General features: G+C 57.2%; 6 protein-coding genes across 6 annotated transcripts; 5 read left to right on the top strand and 1 right to left on the bottom strand.

Moving 5' to 3' along the window:
- Nucleotides 1–908: 908 nt before the first annotated feature.
- Nucleotides 909–3611, top strand: B0T15DRAFT_485581 (uncharacterized protein; the record flags this gene model as incomplete). The annotated part of the gene is made up of 7 exons (XM_062866298.1): nucleotides 909–1039; nucleotide 1380; nucleotides 1746–2039; nucleotides 2231–2258; nucleotides 2302–3231; nucleotides 3262–3394; nucleotides 3605–3611. 7 exons carry the CDS (start codon nucleotides 909–911, stop codon nucleotides 3609–3611), a joined length of 1524 nt encoding a protein of 507 aa, XP_062721927.1.
- B0T15DRAFT_534491 (uncharacterized protein) lies at nucleotides 3586–4378 on the top strand. Its single transcript, XM_062869445.1, has 2 exons — nucleotides 3586–4008; nucleotides 4136–4378. The coding sequence occupies exon 1, from the start codon at nucleotides 3645–3647 to the stop codon at nucleotides 3885–3887; it is 243 nt and encodes an 80-aa protein (XP_062721928.1). The 5' UTR covers nucleotides 3586–3644; the 3' UTR covers nucleotides 3888–4008; nucleotides 4136–4378.
- A 1984-nt stretch (nucleotides 4379–6362) lies between these two features.
- Nucleotides 6363–8289, bottom strand: B0T15DRAFT_556943 (Alpha/Beta hydrolase protein). Its single transcript, XM_062870432.1, has one exon. The coding sequence runs from the start codon at nucleotides 7874–7876 to the stop codon at nucleotides 6470–6472; it is 1407 nt and encodes a 468-aa protein (XP_062721929.1). The 5' UTR covers nucleotides 7877–8289; the 3' UTR covers nucleotides 6363–6469.
- A 205-nt stretch (nucleotides 8290–8494) lies between these two features.
- Nucleotides 8495–10959, top strand: B0T15DRAFT_219141 (uncharacterized protein). Its single transcript, XM_062862789.1, has 3 exons — nucleotides 8495–8677; nucleotides 8735–9243; nucleotides 9443–10959. The coding sequence occupies exons 2-3, from the start codon at nucleotides 8850–8852 to the stop codon at nucleotides 10771–10773; spliced, it is 1725 nt and encodes a 574-aa protein (XP_062721930.1). The 5' UTR covers nucleotides 8495–8677; nucleotides 8735–8849; the 3' UTR covers nucleotides 10774–10959.
- Nucleotides 10960–11612: 653 nt separating this feature from the next.
- Nucleotides 11613–12594, top strand: B0T15DRAFT_219139 (uncharacterized protein). Its single transcript, XM_062862788.1, has one exon. The coding sequence runs from the start codon at nucleotides 11836–11838 to the stop codon at nucleotides 12238–12240; it is 405 nt and encodes a 134-aa protein (XP_062721931.1). The 5' UTR covers nucleotides 11613–11835; the 3' UTR covers nucleotides 12241–12594.
- A 1655-nt stretch (nucleotides 12595–14249) lies between these two features.
- On the top strand, nucleotides 14250–17369 carry B0T15DRAFT_398195 (uncharacterized protein; the record flags this gene model as incomplete). Its single annotated transcript, XM_062864941.1, has 2 exons — nucleotides 14250–14721; nucleotides 15451–17369. Coding segments are annotated over 2 exons (2391 nt in total), but the record flags the coding sequence as incomplete, so codon positions are not given.
- Between the last annotated feature and the right edge of the window lie 848 nt (nucleotides 17370–18217).

An 18217-nucleotide genomic window follows, 5' to 3' on the forward strand; every position in this document is an offset into this window, starting at 1 on the left:
CACGCCGTCTCAAAGATGGAAACGCCGTCCTTTTCCGTCGAGATGGAGAACCATGCATCGATGTACTGCCAGGACCGGACTCGGCTGTCGGCCAACCGTGCGGGGCGCCAAGTGAGCGTGTGCATGCGGAAATGCCACCCTACCCATTTCTTCGCGGGGGAGATCAGGCTTGTCTCGACATGCAAGTTGACGTCTCGCCACAGCTTCCAGTTGGTGACGAAGGCCGGCAACTCCCCCCCGTCCCCGACGCTGATGGAGGTCTTGAGAGAGACACGACTCGCCGCCGTCGATGCTCAAAAAGAGCGTGCTGTCGGGCACGAGCTGTCCGAGAAGGGATCCGCTCGGCACGCTGAAGGCGAAGGCGGATGTGTAGGCAAACTTGTCGTACTTGGCCTCGCGTCCCTTGTGGTCCTTTTCGGTGCACTCGCCGGCTGACAGCATGAAGTGGTGCTCTGGCAGGCTGCAGAGGATATGGCGAAGGGGCCACAGCGGCTCCACGGCCGGCAGATCCCGGCACGGACCGTGGATTGCGGACAGGCGATGCGGCAGTTCCGGGGAATTCCAGAAGGGATGCTATTCCGGGAGGTAGAGCACGATAAAGCTCTTCACACACCAGTAGACGGACTATGGCAAGTTGTAGTTCCCCGACATGTACATGTTTGGATAAGTATAGCCGATGTTGCGCTTGCCGTCCGTGTTGAAATGTCGGGATGCCGCGCCCACCAGCGGAGATGCCGCAGCAGCAAGCCCTTGGTCACGCCGGGGTGGTCGAGCGGTGGCGGGAGGGGCACGTTGGCAAAGGCGACAGCTGCCCAGAAGGCGGCAAATGCATAGCGATAAGGTGAGGCTGCGTCCGAATGGGACCGCGGCGCCTACTCTTGCAAGGCTTCATCATAGACAGCGCAGGTATGTCAATGAGCGCCGGATCACTTACCGTTGGTATCAAAGTATCTCCAAAAGCCGGCTGCAAACAGCCCGGCTTGAACCCGGTATCGCTCCGCCCTATCTTGGTCGAACCCGTCCGCGAGGCGAACATAATGTACGTAGAGGGAGAACGGGATGCGATGAATAGCAACTCAACAACAACGTTAAGGGACTCCTACATCTCCTTTCGGAACAGTAACCTCACTGGGTCAACTTCATCAATCTCCGCTCTCTGCCTGTGACTAGGTACAACTTGGACTTTCTCGATGGCGATCGGACCTGCTCGTACGATGCCTAGATTAGAAGACGCCCCCCATGTTAGCGCGGCCCCCTACTCTTGGTCGGGCCACCAGAATGCCGCCCATGTCTAAGAAGCAAGACATTGATTTTTGCCCAGCGAGATGGTCGCCGCCATTGGCGTCCTGAGAGCGGCAATTCTGTCACACAGACGGTAGTGTGAGTCTGTGTGACACTTGTTGTGACACTGTGAGCTCCGCCAACAACAGCAGAAACTGATACCTCACTTGTGTTTCCGTCTCTGCACATGCATTTGTCTCACATTTTGGACCGTCTTCAGGGCGCGTATGTAAATGTGAGCAACCAAAACAGGGGCAACTGCAGGCCTGCCTGCCTTGATACCTAATAGCACTGCTCTTCCCCCGTCGGTTCTGGAGCCGTTTTTCCGTCCCAAAGTCCATGGCATCGAGTATTGAGATGACGAGATAGATACCACTAGTGGTGCCTATTCTCACTTTACTATGGCCCCGATCACGGAATAACCCCCACGCTTCGACGCGGGTCAACCTTCAGATGCGACACAGTGCCGCGTGGCAACGGCCTGGCCCATTTTCACTTTCTTCGCCTCCAACTACCTCGCCCACTGCGCGACCTTCAGGACGTACCCCGGATCGTCCACGCTGGATATCGTTCTGGGGACGGCCCTCGCCCTCTTCCTTCCCTCGTCGGGGATCAGCAGGGCTCTGTTCTGGATCCTGCGGCATCCAAGCTTCAGAAGAAACAGGAACGAGCTGGAGCGCGCGGTAGCCGCGGGGGCTCTCCGCCTGCTGGTTCGGAACCGGGAATGGAGGCCGGAGGCGGGTGATCGGATTAGGCCAGTACTACTGAGCGGCTGCAATGGTATAAAGAGGGGGGATAAGAGGTCCAAGAACGACAGTGGTGTGCTGGCGGCGCTGTCAGCGCTGGGTATCATCCGTCTACTCTACCGCGAGGAGTCACATTCGGGGCCTAGTCCGATTGGGCGCAAGCCTGGGAACAGCGTGGCCATGGAAATGGTCGAAGCTGAAAGATCCGGATTGCTTGCGGAAGGCCGAGGCGTTGGCGATCATTCGGGGCCCTCACACAGAGACGGTGTCCTAGTAGACACGTCTGAGTCGGCCACCCCGACGACTGCCGGTGTATCTGTCTCGTCCGACGATCTCCTCTCGTACGACGACTTGCTGTCCGCGCCAGGGTCATTTTCGGCCCATACCCTACGGAATCCACATAAGCTGCACGGCAAAGCGCTGCTGCCGCCCGGCTATTCGTGGTTCGCGGTCCACCACGAGGCCAAGGTCCTATGGGCTGAGCCGAGCCGGGAGTGCGATGATATGAAGGGCAGGCCGCCGGGTATCAGCTCCAACTACACCTGGATTCAGTCGTTGATCGCTATCTTCCAAGCCGGAAGTGCCGCCCTAACACTCTACAACTCCCGCGGCAACCAGATCCAACGCTACGGTTACGCGGCCTTCGGCTTGACCGTCGTCCCTTACCTTGTTATGAGTCTCTGGAACCTGGTTGCGCAGATCGCGACCGCCGAATACCCGACCGTGTATATGGTCGACAGTCCCGAGATGGAGGAGGCGCGAAGGCGCGGCGGTGTGTTTGACGGCGTGGTCGGCATGCTAGAGCCGGAAGTGTCAGATGAGGACGACGATGCTAACGTGCTGGAATACGCAGTGAAAAGGTCCGCCGACGGCGTCCAACTGCTGCAAAGGATATCCGGGAGCAACACCTATCCTCCCGTTGTCAGATTCGTCCGCGCACAGCATGGCGATGAGATCATAGTCCCGCGGTATACGCCATACAAACGCTACAGTTCCTCGCCCCACGGGGAAGGGAGGCTTGTCCGCCTTTGTGCCCTCCTGCGGAGCTATCTCACGCCGGTCATCGTGAGCTGTCTCCCGCTTCTTGTGGCCGGCCTCCTGACCCATTTCGACAGCGGAGAGAGCACTCCGACGCAGCGAGGATGGATTATGACCTGGCTTGTTGTTGGCATCGTCATGAGATGGCCGACAGACTTCTGGGTCAGTGTGTCCACTCTGCTATGGACGACGAAAGAGGTGAAAATCGGCACCAGTTCGAAGGCGTACGCCCTGTTCTTTGCGTTCATCGGGGTAAGCGTGGTTTTGGTCGGGCTTATCGTCGTCACTACTATCGGAGGATTTATTAATGTTGCGGGCATGCTCAGGGAGTACGGAATTGTGAGGGAGGGAGCTGATTGCAGCATTTGAGCCGTCCTGGGGGAATCTATTATTGGTTTTTTAGGATATGGGCAGTCTCTCGGTGCCTTCACCTTCGGTTGGAGAATGATTTGAAGGCGTGGGAACGGCCTTGGTTAGATTAATCAGAGGATGTATGATGAGAACTGAATGGCAAACGTCTGCCATACGAGACGCTTAAGAACTTGAAGCCCGCGACGGAAATACTGACGCTACATCGACATGCGTAACACGCGGGCAGGGCGTAGAGGCACTCTTTTGGCTGCACTGTATGTATCTATGATAACATTCCCGGGAATAAGCGCTACACGCCTGACTCTAACCAAACACCAAGTACCTAGACACCAACATCCGTCTCAACCCTCGAGTGTTCAACGGCAACACACGCGGCACAGTACTATTTGCCTTCCATCATCCAACAAGTATATCCTGATCGGGGTACGTCGGAGGAGGTCGCGCCGGTAGACGCCCTCGCAATTTGCTCGACTCAGCAGCAGGCTTCCTGGCAGGAACAGCAACCGTCGCAGATCGAGCACGACGCCTCCTCACCACCGCGGAGAGCCATCTCGGGCTGTGGCTCCGGGGTCTGCAGTTCGAGATCAGTTATTAGCATCCCACTTCACTTCAGCCCCGGGCAGGCACGGTTGTGGCAAGGATGGAATGGCAAGACGGAAGGAAAAAGGGGTAAAGAAAGAAAGACTGCTGCAACGCACCGGCTGCTGGACGACAACGGCATTGTCGCCGACGGCCGCCATGGGAGGCTGTGGCTCTGGGGCTTGCGAAGGGGGCATTGTCGATGCTCGGGGCCGAGACTGATGTGATTGGGCGTTTACCTATCTCAAAAGACTTGAGGATTGCCAAGGAGGCCAAGGAAAGCCAAGGGAGCCAAGAGGGACGGCCAAGCCGGGAAGGAAAGGCTTGGCCTTCTCCCTTTAAATACCGCGAAAAGTGAGCTCACGCACGTGTACTGTGTAGTATTATTGCTCGAGCTTACTGCGTCGAAACACCACGCCGCGAGAAGGACTAGGGTTCGCGTCGACTCATTGGCTGTTACCACGACCAGTGGGTGGGATTTTGACGCCCGGCTCCACTTCACGACACGTCGAATCGCATATACGAGCTTCGGTTGGCCGATTCGGTTGTCGCTTGTGGACCCTGAATCCCCCTCACTCCCGGGTCTCCTGAGCGTGGATTCTGCGCCGCTGCGGTGTAACTAACTTTGGGACCTTGTCTTCCTCAAGAATGTTTCTTAATGGACAGCTCAGCGGAATGGGCTTCGCCACGTTTCCCAATGCTTACGTGTGGAGGACGCGGAACGCGGCATCCTATAGTGTAGGTATATCTCTCAAGCTTAAGTACCAACTTGGACAGGCATGGGGCGTGGATCGCCGATAGGGTATCACCGGGGGGGGTGGGCCATGGGAGGCCTGCTTACACTACACTAATTACTTACAGTGGTGTGTAGGTATCGTACAGTATGTACAGACGCACGTCGTACAGACAGAGTAACCGCGAACGGGGGGTCCAAGGAGCTTGACCCGATAAAACCTAGACATCAATGTCTACTCCTCCATAAGGCTGGCGACTTCGAGACACCAACAGACCACAGACAGGAATCACTCCGTCTTATTAGGCACACTCATGTGATGATGGAAAGTGAACTGTGCCGTGTAACCATAAGAATGGACCAATCAACGGCGCCAGTATAAAAACGCCTGCTCTCTTCCAGTCTCCCGCGATCTCTCCTTTCCCATTCCTTCTCTCACGATGCAGCTCTGCCCGGGCCAGTGTCTCAGAGCCCTGCAGCGGATGACCATCCGACAGCAGACGGAGGCGGAAACCCCTGGCACGGCCGGTCGCTGCCCGTAGCTGAGGCTGCCAACCGCAATACTGCGCCGATGGATGCGGCACCGTGGGACCGACGGGGCGTGGGATCCCAATAAGGCGAAGGATGCTACAAGCTCCTAGGGAACCCGTTGAGGGGCGCATGGTATATAACCCGGAAGAGACGGCAAGGGCCCGTTGTCTGGCGCGTAATAGGCGACCTGCCGTCTGGATGGTAAATGTAGGCCCCCTGAATATGATAATGGAAGGAGAATGTGGGACCTGAGTTGAGGGTGCTTGAGGTCATGGGTCGCGAGCGTGGCTTGCAAGGCGCCGCATAGTTGAGACGCGGGCTCTATCTCCAGAAGTCTGAACCAGAGTCGCTCGCTCAAACGTAGAAGCGGTTCATAGAACGCCATGATCATCCAGAGATCCCTGGCCTAGGCGAACTTTCTTAACTTTACGGGAGCGAAGGCGTTGAGTATCCCCAAGACTCCAGGATAGCATGTGTTGTGCTCTACCTTAACAGGATCACGGAACACGTTATCTTGAGGTCCCAGAGATAAAGACCGACAGGCTTACATCGACTGCGGGAGCCACGGAACAGAGCAGTCAGCTCGCCTCTACCGTATGGCCGTACAGAGAATGGCGCGCGGCATTGGCTGGCCGCGAGCCGGAGGGGCGCACAGTAGGGTGCGTCAATGAATGCAGGATGTGTCGAACCAGAGAATGGTCTGAGTGGGCGTTCTCATCCACGGAGCTGTTGTGGCGTGAGTCCTCAGAAACGTGACTTTGGAGAAGAAAGGTGGAGGAGCGACCCTCCTACAGGCTGGGTGAAGCGCGACACACCAACGACTTCGCGACGAGTCTGCCTAACGAGGTGCCTGCGGATTCGAGCTCTGCCTTGCACTCTGCCTCTTCCTGGTAGCTTTCATGGGGGGCCTCCTTGCTTTCGTACCGTCGCATAAGAACTTAGAGCCACTGAGAACAATGGGCTTGATTAATACGCATTGCTGCGGACATGATACATCGTGTGGTATTGCATTCCACAACAAACGCCTATTGACTGGTAGCTGGCCAAGTTATAATTAGTACTTTGAGCTCTTGACTTTGTTCCAACTCGGAATCGAGTAATTTCGATATTGACTATCTGAACTTCCCTCCTCATTCTTATGATGGGATCCGCCTTCCATCTGTACCTTAGGCATTGTACCTATGCAACCCTAGAAAGCAACGGTCTCCGCCGCCCAGAACAGCTCACCCTGGGCATACCTCTCCGTCAAAGGCCGAATCTCCTCCACCACGCACCCCTTCCGAAGACACTTGCCGTTAAACCTCGCATCCAGCCAGTCCGCAATATCAGCACGGCCCGCCTCGAGCACCTGCCCGTGGCCCATGCCAGGATACAGCTTAGCGTGGGCCACGCTCTCCGGGTACGTAGAGCACGTGAGGTTGAAGTCCTCCACGGTCAGCGACGCAGGCGTGATGGTGTCCGAAACGCCCTGAACCACCAACATGGGCGCCGACAGGCGATGGGGGCCCTGGCCGTTGTAGCGGACGGCCCAGTCGTTGGTGGCGGGGTGGTCCAGCCAGCTCTTGTTGGCGAAGGTAGCGTCCGGGCTGAGCGTCCCGACGGCGGTGAAGCCGGTCACGAAGCAGGAGCTGTCGAGCAGGCCCAGACGCTGCAGGACCGTCTCGCCTAGGTAGTCCTCGACCTTGATCTGGTCTGGGTACAGTCTGGCCAGCGACTGCAGGAAGTAGACGGAGAAGGGCCCGCCGCCGGTGCCGGTCTCTTCCCACGAGAGCGGGATCAGCCGCTGCGGACGCAGGGCGGGCGCCGCAGCCACGGCCCCGACGAACGTGCCGGCCTTGTGCAGCCGCTCGTTTCCGGGCAGGGCCAGGCGCTCGTTGGTGCGCCAGGCCGTCATGCCGCCTTCGCTGTGGCCGAACACAGCCCACTTGTCGCTCAGGATCCCGCCGATGGCCCTCCTGGCGGCGATAACCGAGTAGGCAACGTCGGCGGCGTGCAGGAAGCCGGCTTCGTACATGAACCCCTGAGGGATGTCGGAGCCCTGCCCGGCATAGTCGGGGGCGATGACGGCATAGCCGGACTCGGCGAGGGTGAACGGCGCCTGCCAGTTGTAGTACAGGCCCTTGTTGTTGGTTGTGGAACAGAGGCGGCTGCGCCCGGCGGTGCCGTGGGTCCAGACGACTGTTCGCAGCTTCCCGGGCTCGCCTGGTGTTGGCAGGTTGTGGTGGAAGGGGAGCAGGACCCAAGCGGTGGCCGGAATGGACGAGTTGTCAATGTCCTCTGTCACATACATGAAACGCGAGAGGCTGAGGCCCGCGGGAATGGTCCAGTTGTTGGTGAGCTGCTTGGTCGGCACGTCCTCCCAGCGAAGAATATCGCCGGGCACAGCGCCGGTGATGTTGGACGGCGTGGTATAGAACGGGTCGCTGATGATGTCGCCCACCCACTGCTTGGACTCGCCGTCGAAGGCCGACTGGATGGCAGTCTGGCACTCATCGTTGCAGCCCTTCTGGCATTCCACATCGCAAATGGGCTGCTGAGCCCAAGCCGTCCCGGCGAGGCAGGCAAGAGAGAAGGCGGAGAAAGCCGGCCAGTACATTGCTAAATGTGTAAGGAGCGTCCAGTCGACTTCCGGCAATGTATTGCTCAGAATCCCTAGTTCATGTTGATCGAGGCCAGCCCACCTCCTACTTATACGCCTGTTCTGAACTTCTGATCCATATCAGCTTGCATGGCAAGGTTCTCTTCTGCCGTCCGAGGGCACATGAGATGCTTGGACTTGGCACGGCCTTCCCCTTCTAGGTCATAACGCGCCGGTCGGGTGGCATACTATCGTGCATTATCATGAGGGTTTCTGGGGAAGCCCAGACTGCCCAGTAAGGAACAAAATAGGGCTGAACTGCAAACCGACCATTTCGACTGTGCGCTAGAACAAATCCAGCGAAAACCCTCCGGCTCAGGCCGGCGAGTCTACCGGGTACCCATGGACACTCCTGTGATGCTGTACCTACTGTGGTAGTCATTGCCATGCTGCCAAGGGCCCCAGTGGGCGGGCCTCAACCCCGTATCTGGGTTTGATCTTCCCCGCGTTTGGCTGAGCCAGTCGGAAGAGCGAACGGGCAGATCGACTGCCCGTTCTGGGAATGGGCCCGCGGAGGGAGAGTCGGCAATTATCGACGGTATTTGCCCGCGAACTTCTAACTTTGGCCCCCGTCCTTCTTCACTGTCCTTATCGACCGACTTTACGGAACGTTAACTTACAGGGCCGACCAGCTGAAGACACACCGAAAGGATCCCGAACGCTACCACACTCAACCCCTGGTATGTACGATAAGAAGTAACGGCGTTGCATCACGGAAATCGCTTTCCTCGGTAAATGCTTCGCAGTAAGCTAGCTGTTGTAAGCGCCCTTCGTCAATGTGACGCTTCGGGTATCTGACTGACTGTTGGAAACTAGACACCCGGCCGAACCTGATACTGATGCAGTGTCCAGGCTGCAGATCTAAATCCAGTCTCCCACTTGCCTACAAACACTAACACCTCATCAATCTCGGGCTGCATCGGCCAACAGCATGATCAAACATCAAGACCTGGCATGCGACCGATGCCACGCGCTGAAAGAGAGATGCACTTTCCGGAGCAAACGCGTCCCCGCGGCCTGTTCGCGGTGCGAAAGACTCGGCACCCAATGCACTACCTCGAGGCAGAAGACCAAAGGCGGACGACCGCGCAAGACCGAGACGGCTTCCTCGGAGCCCCGGGCCGGCACCGAGTTTGTGTGGTTTGGCTGTCCACCACCGGATAGTAGCAGCAGTGACGATGCTGTCCTGGCATTATTACCGCCAACACCGACCTCCAACCCCCTCCTGCCAGTATTTCCGGGCGGCTCAACCCGCTTGACCCGGCGCGAATGCCTCCTCCTTCAAGCCTACTTGACCAACCGCCGGCTCATCGCTCGTTTCCTGCGTATGTATGTCCAACGCTTGTTGCATTTAAACTCTCTCCGCCCTCCCTCCCCCTCCCCCCGCCCCCCACGGAAAAACCACGAACAAGAACAGCGATGTCAGCGGATATATATTTGTTCTTTGTTATATTGCTACTCCTAGCATTATGTAGTCCGTTTGACAATTGCTTTACTTACCTTCCTTACTTATCTATTGCCTAGTATCCCCCTCCGCCGCAGACGGTGTGCTCGCCCACCTGTACACAACACTCCACGCGGCGCCGGACACGCTGCTGCACGTCCTACTGGCATGCGCCAAGCGCTTTGCGCGAGACCAGGCTAGCCAGGCAGAGGAGAAGAAAAAGAAAAAGAAGAGGACAGCACCACTTCCAAGCGAGGATCATCCTCATGCAAATGACACCTGCACCAAACACACTGAACTCATCGGAGCTTGTTGTTGTTGTTGTTGTTGTTGTTGCTGTCATAGCCACGGTGCCAAGGCGGTGATGACCCTCAGAAGAATGGAGAGCGAGTTGGTCGCGAACGGTGCGGGAGGGTTGGGGGACCAGCAGGCGGTGCTTGCGCTGACCCTTGGGTTGGGCTTGGTCACCTTCGATTTGCTGGATTCGGGGCGGTGGGCACATGAGGTGTGCCGGTTCACGCTTGGCTTGGTGGAACGCGGCTACAACAGCAACAACAACAACACACGCCGTCGCCGTGGTGGGGAAAAGAAGGAGGAGGAGGAGGAGGAGGAGGAGGAGTGGGTATGGAGACATCGGACCGGCAGGGTGCCCGAGGTGGATGCGTGGTTGATGCCGTTGGTGTGGATGGATGTGGTCAACTGTCTCGTGCTAGGACAGGTGCCCGTTTGCCGGCTTGAGGTGAGCACAGAGGCGAGTCGGGGTGTGGATAAGTATGTCGGGGTATGTGGCGAGCTACTCGCGCCGCTATATGATCTCTGCCGGCTGCGCCACGAGCTTCGGACGTTAGGGAGCCAGTGCCAGGGCCATGCTGCAACAGCCAGGGCGACATTACTGCGAGAGCTGGAGAACATTGAAGACACGGTGGTCAAGTGGGATCCGCGAGCGCCGGAGCACTTTTCCCTCGCCTCAACGCCAGACGAGCTCCAGGCTATCGAGACACAAGCGAAAATCTTCCGGGCCGCGACGTTGCTGGTCATACATCGGCTACGCTATGGTTTTGGTTTGCGGGACGAAGAATCCAGGCAGCTCCGCCAGGCAATCCTCACAGACATCGATACCCTCTGTCTCGGAATATCGCCGGGGCGCAGTCGGGCAGAAGACAACGGCCCTCCGCTGGACTACCGACTGAGCCTCCCGTTCTTCATTGCCGCAATCGAAGTGCAGGATCCGGGCAGGAGGATCCATATATTAGACATGCTGCCACGCATTATGTGTCAAACTATATACCCCGAGGTCAGCGAGCGTCTGAGGCAAGCTCTGGTCCTTTCCTGGGAGGTCTGGGATCGGCGTTGCGACCTGAACTGCTTTGAGCTCCTACCGCCGGGAACACCACCACCTCTCCTGATCTAAGGGTCTGTTACTATCAACATTGCCCGTGTCCTCCTGGCTGGGGAGGATGCTGTTGATGTTGCTGTTGGTTGTGGCAGGTGCCGTCGCAGCCGAAGTTGTCGAACTATAGCGAAACTCAAATACTCCGAGCAACACTCCAGGCCTTTGTGAGGAGGGTGTCAAAGCCATGGCAGTACCTAGGTATGGAGTAGAATTAACTCCTTGAGTCCGTCTAAGTCACTTAAGATGTCCCAGTTTCCCTTTCCCTTTTCAAGGTAATGAGTTTCCGTCTACCATACAGGTCCGGGCAGTAGCCCCTCACCGACTAGACAAAATACGACTTATACCAACTTTGCTGTTAGCCGGATAGATACGACTAACCTCTTCTCTTTCATGCTTTCTTTTCTTCCTTCCCTATCTTTCTTTTCTTCTAGTATTAACTATCTCTTTTTTTCTCCTTCCTCCACTTTCTTTTTAATGGAATTTGGCTTGCTTGACTTCTTTATCTTGTTCTTCCAAACCATCATTTGGCGTGCCCCTTGTTCTGACATTGGAGAGCCCCCGGAACCCAGCCACCTGCAACCCGGGCGCGTGTTTACTATGACGTCATACATGTACCATCCCGCAATACCTTAGGTTCTCGCCCGGTAAGCCCATGCCATGCTGCAACTGCTGCAGTGCTCTGCGATATTCAGGGCACAGCAAGCACCTTTCAATTGGCGGGAGTCGGTCACCCAACTTTGTCTGGATCCTGATGTCATGATTGTCATCATGATCCTGGCTTAGCGGCACACACCCCACCATTAGATCATCGGTCTTCAAGCTGAGCTACCGAGCTCAAGACTCTTCTGATCCGCACCTGCACTGATTGTAAATAGAATCGAGCCACATCCGCATACTCGACTTTCGGTCTCTGAGCTACCGGCTTCCAGAATATCGTCACCGACCCAGGGTTACATCTCCATCGTCACTAACCGCTTCATCGAACCGATCCACGTTCAGGCGCTCCCCCAAGAGCACCAGCACCTTCTTAAAGCAAAGCCTCAACAACACACCCCACCACAAACTAAATAAACCCTCAAAATGTCCCAATTCTTCGGCCGCGGACAGAACCGCACAGTACCCATCGCGATCGCGGCCGGCCTCTTCGGCGGGCTGCTCTACTTCACCGGCGGCGGGACCAACCAGCCGCGGCCGCGGGCGGCGAACGACGCCAGGGGCCAGATGGACGTCTCGGGGACGCTGCAGTCGATGGCCGGCACGGGGGGCCAGACGGCGCGCAACGCCGAGCAGCAGGACCAGCTGAGCCAGTACGACCCCAAGGACACGCGCATCCACAGCGCCGACCCGACGGCGCAGAGCAAGCGGAATCCGCAGAAGGTCAAGAGCGACGACCTCGGCGGGAGCGTCAGCCAGTCCCAGGGGAAGCACATCGGGGATAAGGGCAAAGATTCCGGGGATTTGCCGTGGAAGGGGGTTGGACAGTGAAGAGAAAGGTTTCTGCGGTGAGGACACTAAGGGGAGGAGGGTCAGCGGAAGCGATGTACATGGTGCATTACATCACATAATTGCATTTGGCAATGGGCTGTAAATTGTCATCAAGGCGTTGGCGCTATTCATTAACATGGCATTTTCCGCTGCGGTAACTTACTGTTGAGCCTGTTAAGGTTTCAAGTTGCTGCGAGCGTACCGATCTGATTCACTCATGCTCACTGGAATTAGAAGATATCTGCAAACACCCCAGTGGTTCTCCTTGCCTTCCTTCGTTCCTTATCATGATAAGAAGTTGGAAGGGAAAGGTGAGACAGCTTCTATGGCCCTAAGGTGGTGGTGATGTACAAGAACGGGTATTTACGTTCCCGTGGTAGGTGGTCTTTCCAACAACCCCCGCAACACACATCAACCACACACACATCGTCATGAAACTCTTCATGGCATAGTGGTTGAGCTGTGAAAAATTGTCCAACGCTCTCCGCGTGCGCAACCCTGCTGTGTCCTTTGTAGGACCACATGTTCGATTCGCGATAGCCTCTCCTTTTTTTTTTTTTTTTTTCATTTTGTTTTTCCGTTTGCCTCTAATGTATTGTCTTCTACTTGAAGGGTGTTCTCCCATTATAGGGACGGTGCCGCTGGCGCGAGCATCTAGGGTGTGTACTTCTAGGTCACCTAGTAGCTAAAGTTATCAAAAGACTAAGAAGTTGCAGACCACATAGAGAATAACTGTTGTGGAGGTGCATTGCTGCCCCTGCCGGGATCGAGTCCATTGCGTTTGGTCTGCTTGATCACATCGGCTGGAAGGGTGAGTGTCCGTAAAAGCTTAAGCTGTGGGTGTAGTGGCCATCTTCGAAGCAGCATCAGGCCGTCCATATATGAGGAGGAAGTAAAGGACTGCCGTTGAGTGCGGACTCCGCATTGGACCTGCTCAACAAAGCTTAGAACACACTCGGTTCTCAACAAATAAAGACGTCTCTTCTCGTTCTTTATTCAGGTTTCTGAGACACGGTAGTTTTAAGGATCACAATACACGCATTCCACTCCAAAATATCCTTCTTATCCCGGATACCCCCTTCACTATGAATTCTAGTTTCCATTGAGTCCATTGTTGGCGAGTCAACGGACGACTCAGACAGGGGAAACCGCCCCGGCTCATCCAGTGTTTTAAATCACAACGCATGAATGTGAGAAACCAATGTCCCAGAAGATCTCATATTCTAATAGAACTGGTAGTTTGACTCTGAACTTTGCTGCAGCTTTTCCGGTACGTTTGGGATTTGGAAATTGATCCTGTATTAGCAGCATATAAGTCCTTCAAGTACGCCGTGCAGATCAAATTTCAAGCAGAGGTCACGGTATGGATATCAATCAGACGAGCAAATCCGCAGCACAGCTTCCGCATTGCGTCATCGGATCTGCTGCGTGTGGGACCACCACAGCTCAGGAAGGAAGTAGCCAAAGTTCAGGGCAAATCAGCTAGAGCTCATCGCGATTTAGGAGTTGGGGCTACGAATGGGAATCTCAATTGTGATGGAGTGCCCAAGTTCGTCTCATACCTGGTCCCACCAGGTCGTTTTATGACAAGCGTGGCGGGGAACGTCAGTCCATCTTTCACCGGCCCCGCCATTGACCAATCCCGGCTCACCATTCGGAGTCACCAATGATGTCAGTGCCGTTTGTTCTTGGACACCGCGTACAAGATTGATGTGATGGCATCACCGGCAGGCCGCAGTCTGCCCTGCTTGATGAAGCCTGCTCCAAAATGACCGGAATGACGGAATCAGAGTCTATTCTATAAGTCCAACTCCGTTGAGCGCCATCACTCAGCAACACATACTGCCCTTCCAAGTCTGATTCACCTTGAGCGATTTACAACAGCACCCCTCGGTTGTCCACCTAAGTACCCAGGTAGTACTGTACATACAGACATCCCTTCAACCAGCTGCCACCACTCCCACAGCAGCCTGCACAATAGAGACGCAAGCGCTACCATGGCAACCGATATGCTCCCGGGGTCTTTCCCCGACTCAGTCCCCGCCACTCCAAATGAAACTCCGCAGCCTCCAACTCCGGCAGACAAGCATCGTCAGTTCAACAAGCTGCAAAGGTCTGGTGACACCCGCGGCCACAGTTACACCGACTCCGGCGTGGGATTGACCGATTCGGAGCCGATCCAGTCCGCTAGACCTGTAGAGTCCAGAACAGCCGTCCCTGAGGAAGTCGCTGGGAGCGGCACTACTTTCAGCCGTGATGGCAATCAAGGGTTGGAGACGGGTGCAGCATCGACTACATTGTCGGCGCAGCGCGCCGATGACGACGTCATATCTGGCAGCAACAAGACGAAGCAACTGGCCCCTGACCTCGCAGAAGGAATGCCTGACCCCGCGAGACCTGCCAACGCCAAGGCAGTCGACCAGAGCAAGCAATCTGACAGGGAGTCTACTCCGTACTGGGGTGATCTGCCCGCTCAGGCCGGTAAAGGCGTGTACAATTCGGTGGCAGGCGTTTATAACTCGGTGACAGGCCAGGGCAATGCCGGCGCTGATCAGACCGAGCAAAGCCATCCCCAGCCGAACGCTACCGGTGGCCCATCCAACATCTCCGGGATTGCTGGCCAGGTCCGCCATACTCTGCGAAGCGGCGCTGCCACCGTGTATAACTTGGTGCCGGGCCTCGGAAATGGCAGCTCTGATCGGACTGAGCAAAGCCACCCGCAGCCGAAAGCCGAGTCGTCAGACAGGCCCGGGATTGTTGGCAATGTTGGCAATAACCTGAGGAGTGGTGCTGCCACCGTGTACGACTCGTTGCCGAGCCTCGGAACCGCCCGTGCTGGGCCGGCCGAGGAGAGACATTCTCACCCGACATCCGGGTCGTCGGACACCTCCATGGTTACTGGTCAGGTCGGTGACACTCTCAGAACTGGTGCCGCTATCGTCTACAGCACGGCGGCGGGTGGTGCTACTACTGTCTACGACGCCGTGACAGGGCACAGAAGTGGTACCGACGACCAGGTGGAGCAGGACCAGCGTCCGGGGTCCAGGTCTTCCGACAAGACCATCGTTGCTGGCCACGACGGCCGGAGCGAGCAGCCCCCGCCGCAGGAGTCGAAGTACTCGGATGAAACGGTTGCCAGCCACGACGACCGGGGAGAGCACCGCCAGAGCGCACACAGCCAAAGTGATGTGCCGAAGGAGCCGGCCCGAGGCGTGTACAACTCGGTAGCAGGTCACGGAAGTGCCGTCGATGACCACCCCCAGCATCACCATCTGCGACCAAAGTCAAAGTCGCCAGACAGAGCCGTCATTGTCGGCCACGTCGGCGACTATCCCAGGGGCGGTGGTGTCTACAACACCGTAGTTGGCCATGGCAGCCGAGACGAGGAGTCCAAGCGCCACTCCCACAGCCCGCGGCGCAGCACCGACAAGGCCGCCAACATGGCTGCGCACGCTCGGGAACCTGATGACCTGCTTAATACCCCCTGGCCCAAAGTTCCTGAGGGGCGGCAACGGAAGTCTCCAGAGAATGCCCACGGCATTGCTCCGGGATTCCTGCCTGAGCTTGCCGTTCGGGACGACGTCCACTTGCTTGCCGAGGCAAAAGCTCGGGATGAAGAACGTGTCTGCTCTCAGCCGAAGCATGATACAAGCCCCCAACGCGCGTTTCCTTTGGCACCAAAAGCTGCCGAGCATCACGGTGAGGGCACGGGAGCTGCAGGCGTCGGTGCGGGAATTACCGCCGGCCAGTACCTGCGCGACCGCAGGGAGGACAGCACCCGCCTAACCCAACGGTCTCAGGATGAGAAGGAGACATACCCGGTAACCGGGAGAGAACGCCGCCGGAGTCTTGGAGGCCATACAGCAGAGAACCGCCGACGCTCCAGACAGAGGTCTCCAGCTGAGAATGCTGGCACCCACCAGGATGATTCTCCCACCAAGCACAAGCTCTTCGGCATCTTCCACCGTCACAAGGACAATGACAAGGAAGAATCGGGTGCACACCGCAGGAAGTCTGCCGGTGATCATGGTGATACTGCGAGGGAAGGCCGCCCAGTAGCCCACAGCCCGAACCGGCTACAGAAACACACCCGGGGCGGATCAACCGGGGACCGGAAGAGATCATTGTCACGTTCTAAGGCCGACGGCAACAAGCGTTCTAGCATCGGCAAAGATAACGTCGGTGCCGGTGCGGGAGCCTTCGGCCTCTTGCACCGCAGAAAGAACAGCGTCAGCGAGCATCCCCGGGACGCAACAGCTCCAAACTGGCCGCTGACCGCTGACGCTGGCGGAGTTGGGCCGGCAGGCGAGGCGCCAAGGCAGGTTGAACAAGTTTCCACCCCGTTCGAACACCCCAGAGAGGCGCCGCTACCACCCTGGTCCGGGGGTGAACAGGCTGCGGACGCAGCAGCCGAGCATCGCCCCTACAACACCCTGCCTAGTGGCATCCAGTCAGGAGTGCAGCACGCGAAAGCAGCTCCGTCAGCCAACGAAGGAATTGTGACCAACGAGCCGGGACACTACAAGACCCTCGCCTCGGGCACCGCTTCCGGCGTCGCTGTGGCCTCGGCTGCTAAGCCTGAAAGGCAGGATGTGGTTTCTCACGAACGAGGAGACTACAACGTGCTCGCATCGTCCGGTGCCCCCAAGACCGGTGCTAGCAGGAACAATGTGAAGGCAAGCGAGACCAGCGATTACCACGTGCACAAATCTTCCGGCAGCCCCTCTCCGACTAGGCAAGACGATGCCGAGGACGCCGCCGAGTACAATGTCCTCCCATCCGGCACACCCTCTGGCGTGAAGGTGAAGCCCAGGTCCACCCACCACAGCGGGCCCGCCGCCCACGACCAAGTCAGTCGCGGCCAGCGTAACCCCCGCTTGCCAGAGGAGCCCCCCTCGCTGCCACCCGTGGACATCACCTCCTCCCACGTCCAAACCCTGAGGGACCTGTCAGGAGCGCCGGCCGCAGCCGAGGGACTAATCCCCGCCAACCCGACTTATCCCCACGCGGAGTTGGCGCAGCACATGAGTCCGGAGGTCATGCCGGACTCTTACAGGGCGTCTTCGTCTTCTGCACCGGGCCATAGCCATAACCAAAACGACCACCACCATCAGCAGTCCCAATACCAAAGCCGGACGGCGGCGGCGGCGGCGGCGCAGAACATGAGCCCGGAGGTGATGCCAGACGCGTACAAGGCGTCTGCACCCGGCCATAGCCACAGCCACCAGGCGCAACAAGCTCACCAACCCCAACTGCGTGGCGGGGATGTCGACGGAACCAGCAATGTCAAAGAGAATGGGAAGTCGTTCAGTGACAGAGTTCAGGACGTGACCAGCAACAGAAACGCAAACACAAACACAAAAACAGGCAGCAGCGGGAATGAGAGGAATGCCGCGCTCGCGGCTGCTACCTCGTCCTGGGCTGCAGGGTCTACCATAGGCTCTCACTCCGCCTCCTCGGCACGCAAGGATGGCGGCGCTCCTATTCTGGGTGGTGCGCAGGGTGGGAACACCACCGGGAAGGTGCTGCATCCGTGTGAGCACTGCGGCCGGGAGAACGATATTACTCGGTATTTCAGTGGCCAGGTTCCCGGCAGCGGTCAGAATAACACCGGTGAAGTAGAGAGATCCGGTTCGGGGCTGTGGCAGGGACGGAGGGTGTAAGGTTTGAGTCAACGTAACCTACGGAGTATCAGCCTACCTTATAGGGTTATGGGGAGAACGTTGGGCCGTTCGCACGGGCTGGAACACGCTGGTTGGAACGAGAGGTAATGTTAATGAGTCTGATGGGTCATGCGTTGGCTTTCTGGCGAGAGTTCGGTCGGTTTAGCTCTGTGCGTGTATAAGAGAGTTGGCAGCACTTGTATCACTAGTAAATAGCATGAGCACTTGCAGATTCAGTTTGATCGACGTATCTGAATTACTGATAGTTCATGTTCATTGTCCGTCTCGGCCACATGTAATGTTGAAGGAAACCA

Source organism: Chaetomium strumarium (assembly GCF_033439665.1).
Source record: "Chaetomium strumarium strain CBS 333.67 chromosome Unknown B0T15scaffold_4, whole genome shotgun sequence".
Lineage (NCBI taxonomy): Eukaryota > Fungi > Ascomycota > Sordariomycetes > Sordariales > Chaetomiaceae > Chaetomium > Chaetomium strumarium.

What these genes read in the sequence shown, in the direction of transcription:
- B0T15DRAFT_556943 (XM_062870432.1), bottom strand. Translation starts at nt 7,876, where the DNA reads ATGTACTGGCCGGCTTTCTCCGCCTTCTCTCTTGCCTGCCTCGCCGGG.
- B0T15DRAFT_219139 (XM_062862788.1), top strand. Translation starts at nt 11,836, where the DNA reads ATGTCCCAATTCTTCGGCCGCGGACAGAACCGCACAGTACCCATCGCG.
- B0T15DRAFT_219141 (XM_062862789.1), top strand. Translation starts at nt 8,850, where the DNA reads ATGATCAAACATCAAGACCTGGCATGCGACCGATGCCACGCGCTGAAA. An exon ending in GCTCATCGCTCGTTTCCTGC is followed by an intron (nt 9,244 to 9,442) that starts GTATGTATGTCC and finishes TCTATTGCCTAG; the next exon opens with TATCCCCCTCCGCCGCAGAC.
- B0T15DRAFT_534491 (XM_062869445.1), top strand. Translation starts at nt 3,645, where the DNA reads ATGCGTAACACGCGGGCAGGGCGTAGAGGCACTCTTTTGGCTGCACTG.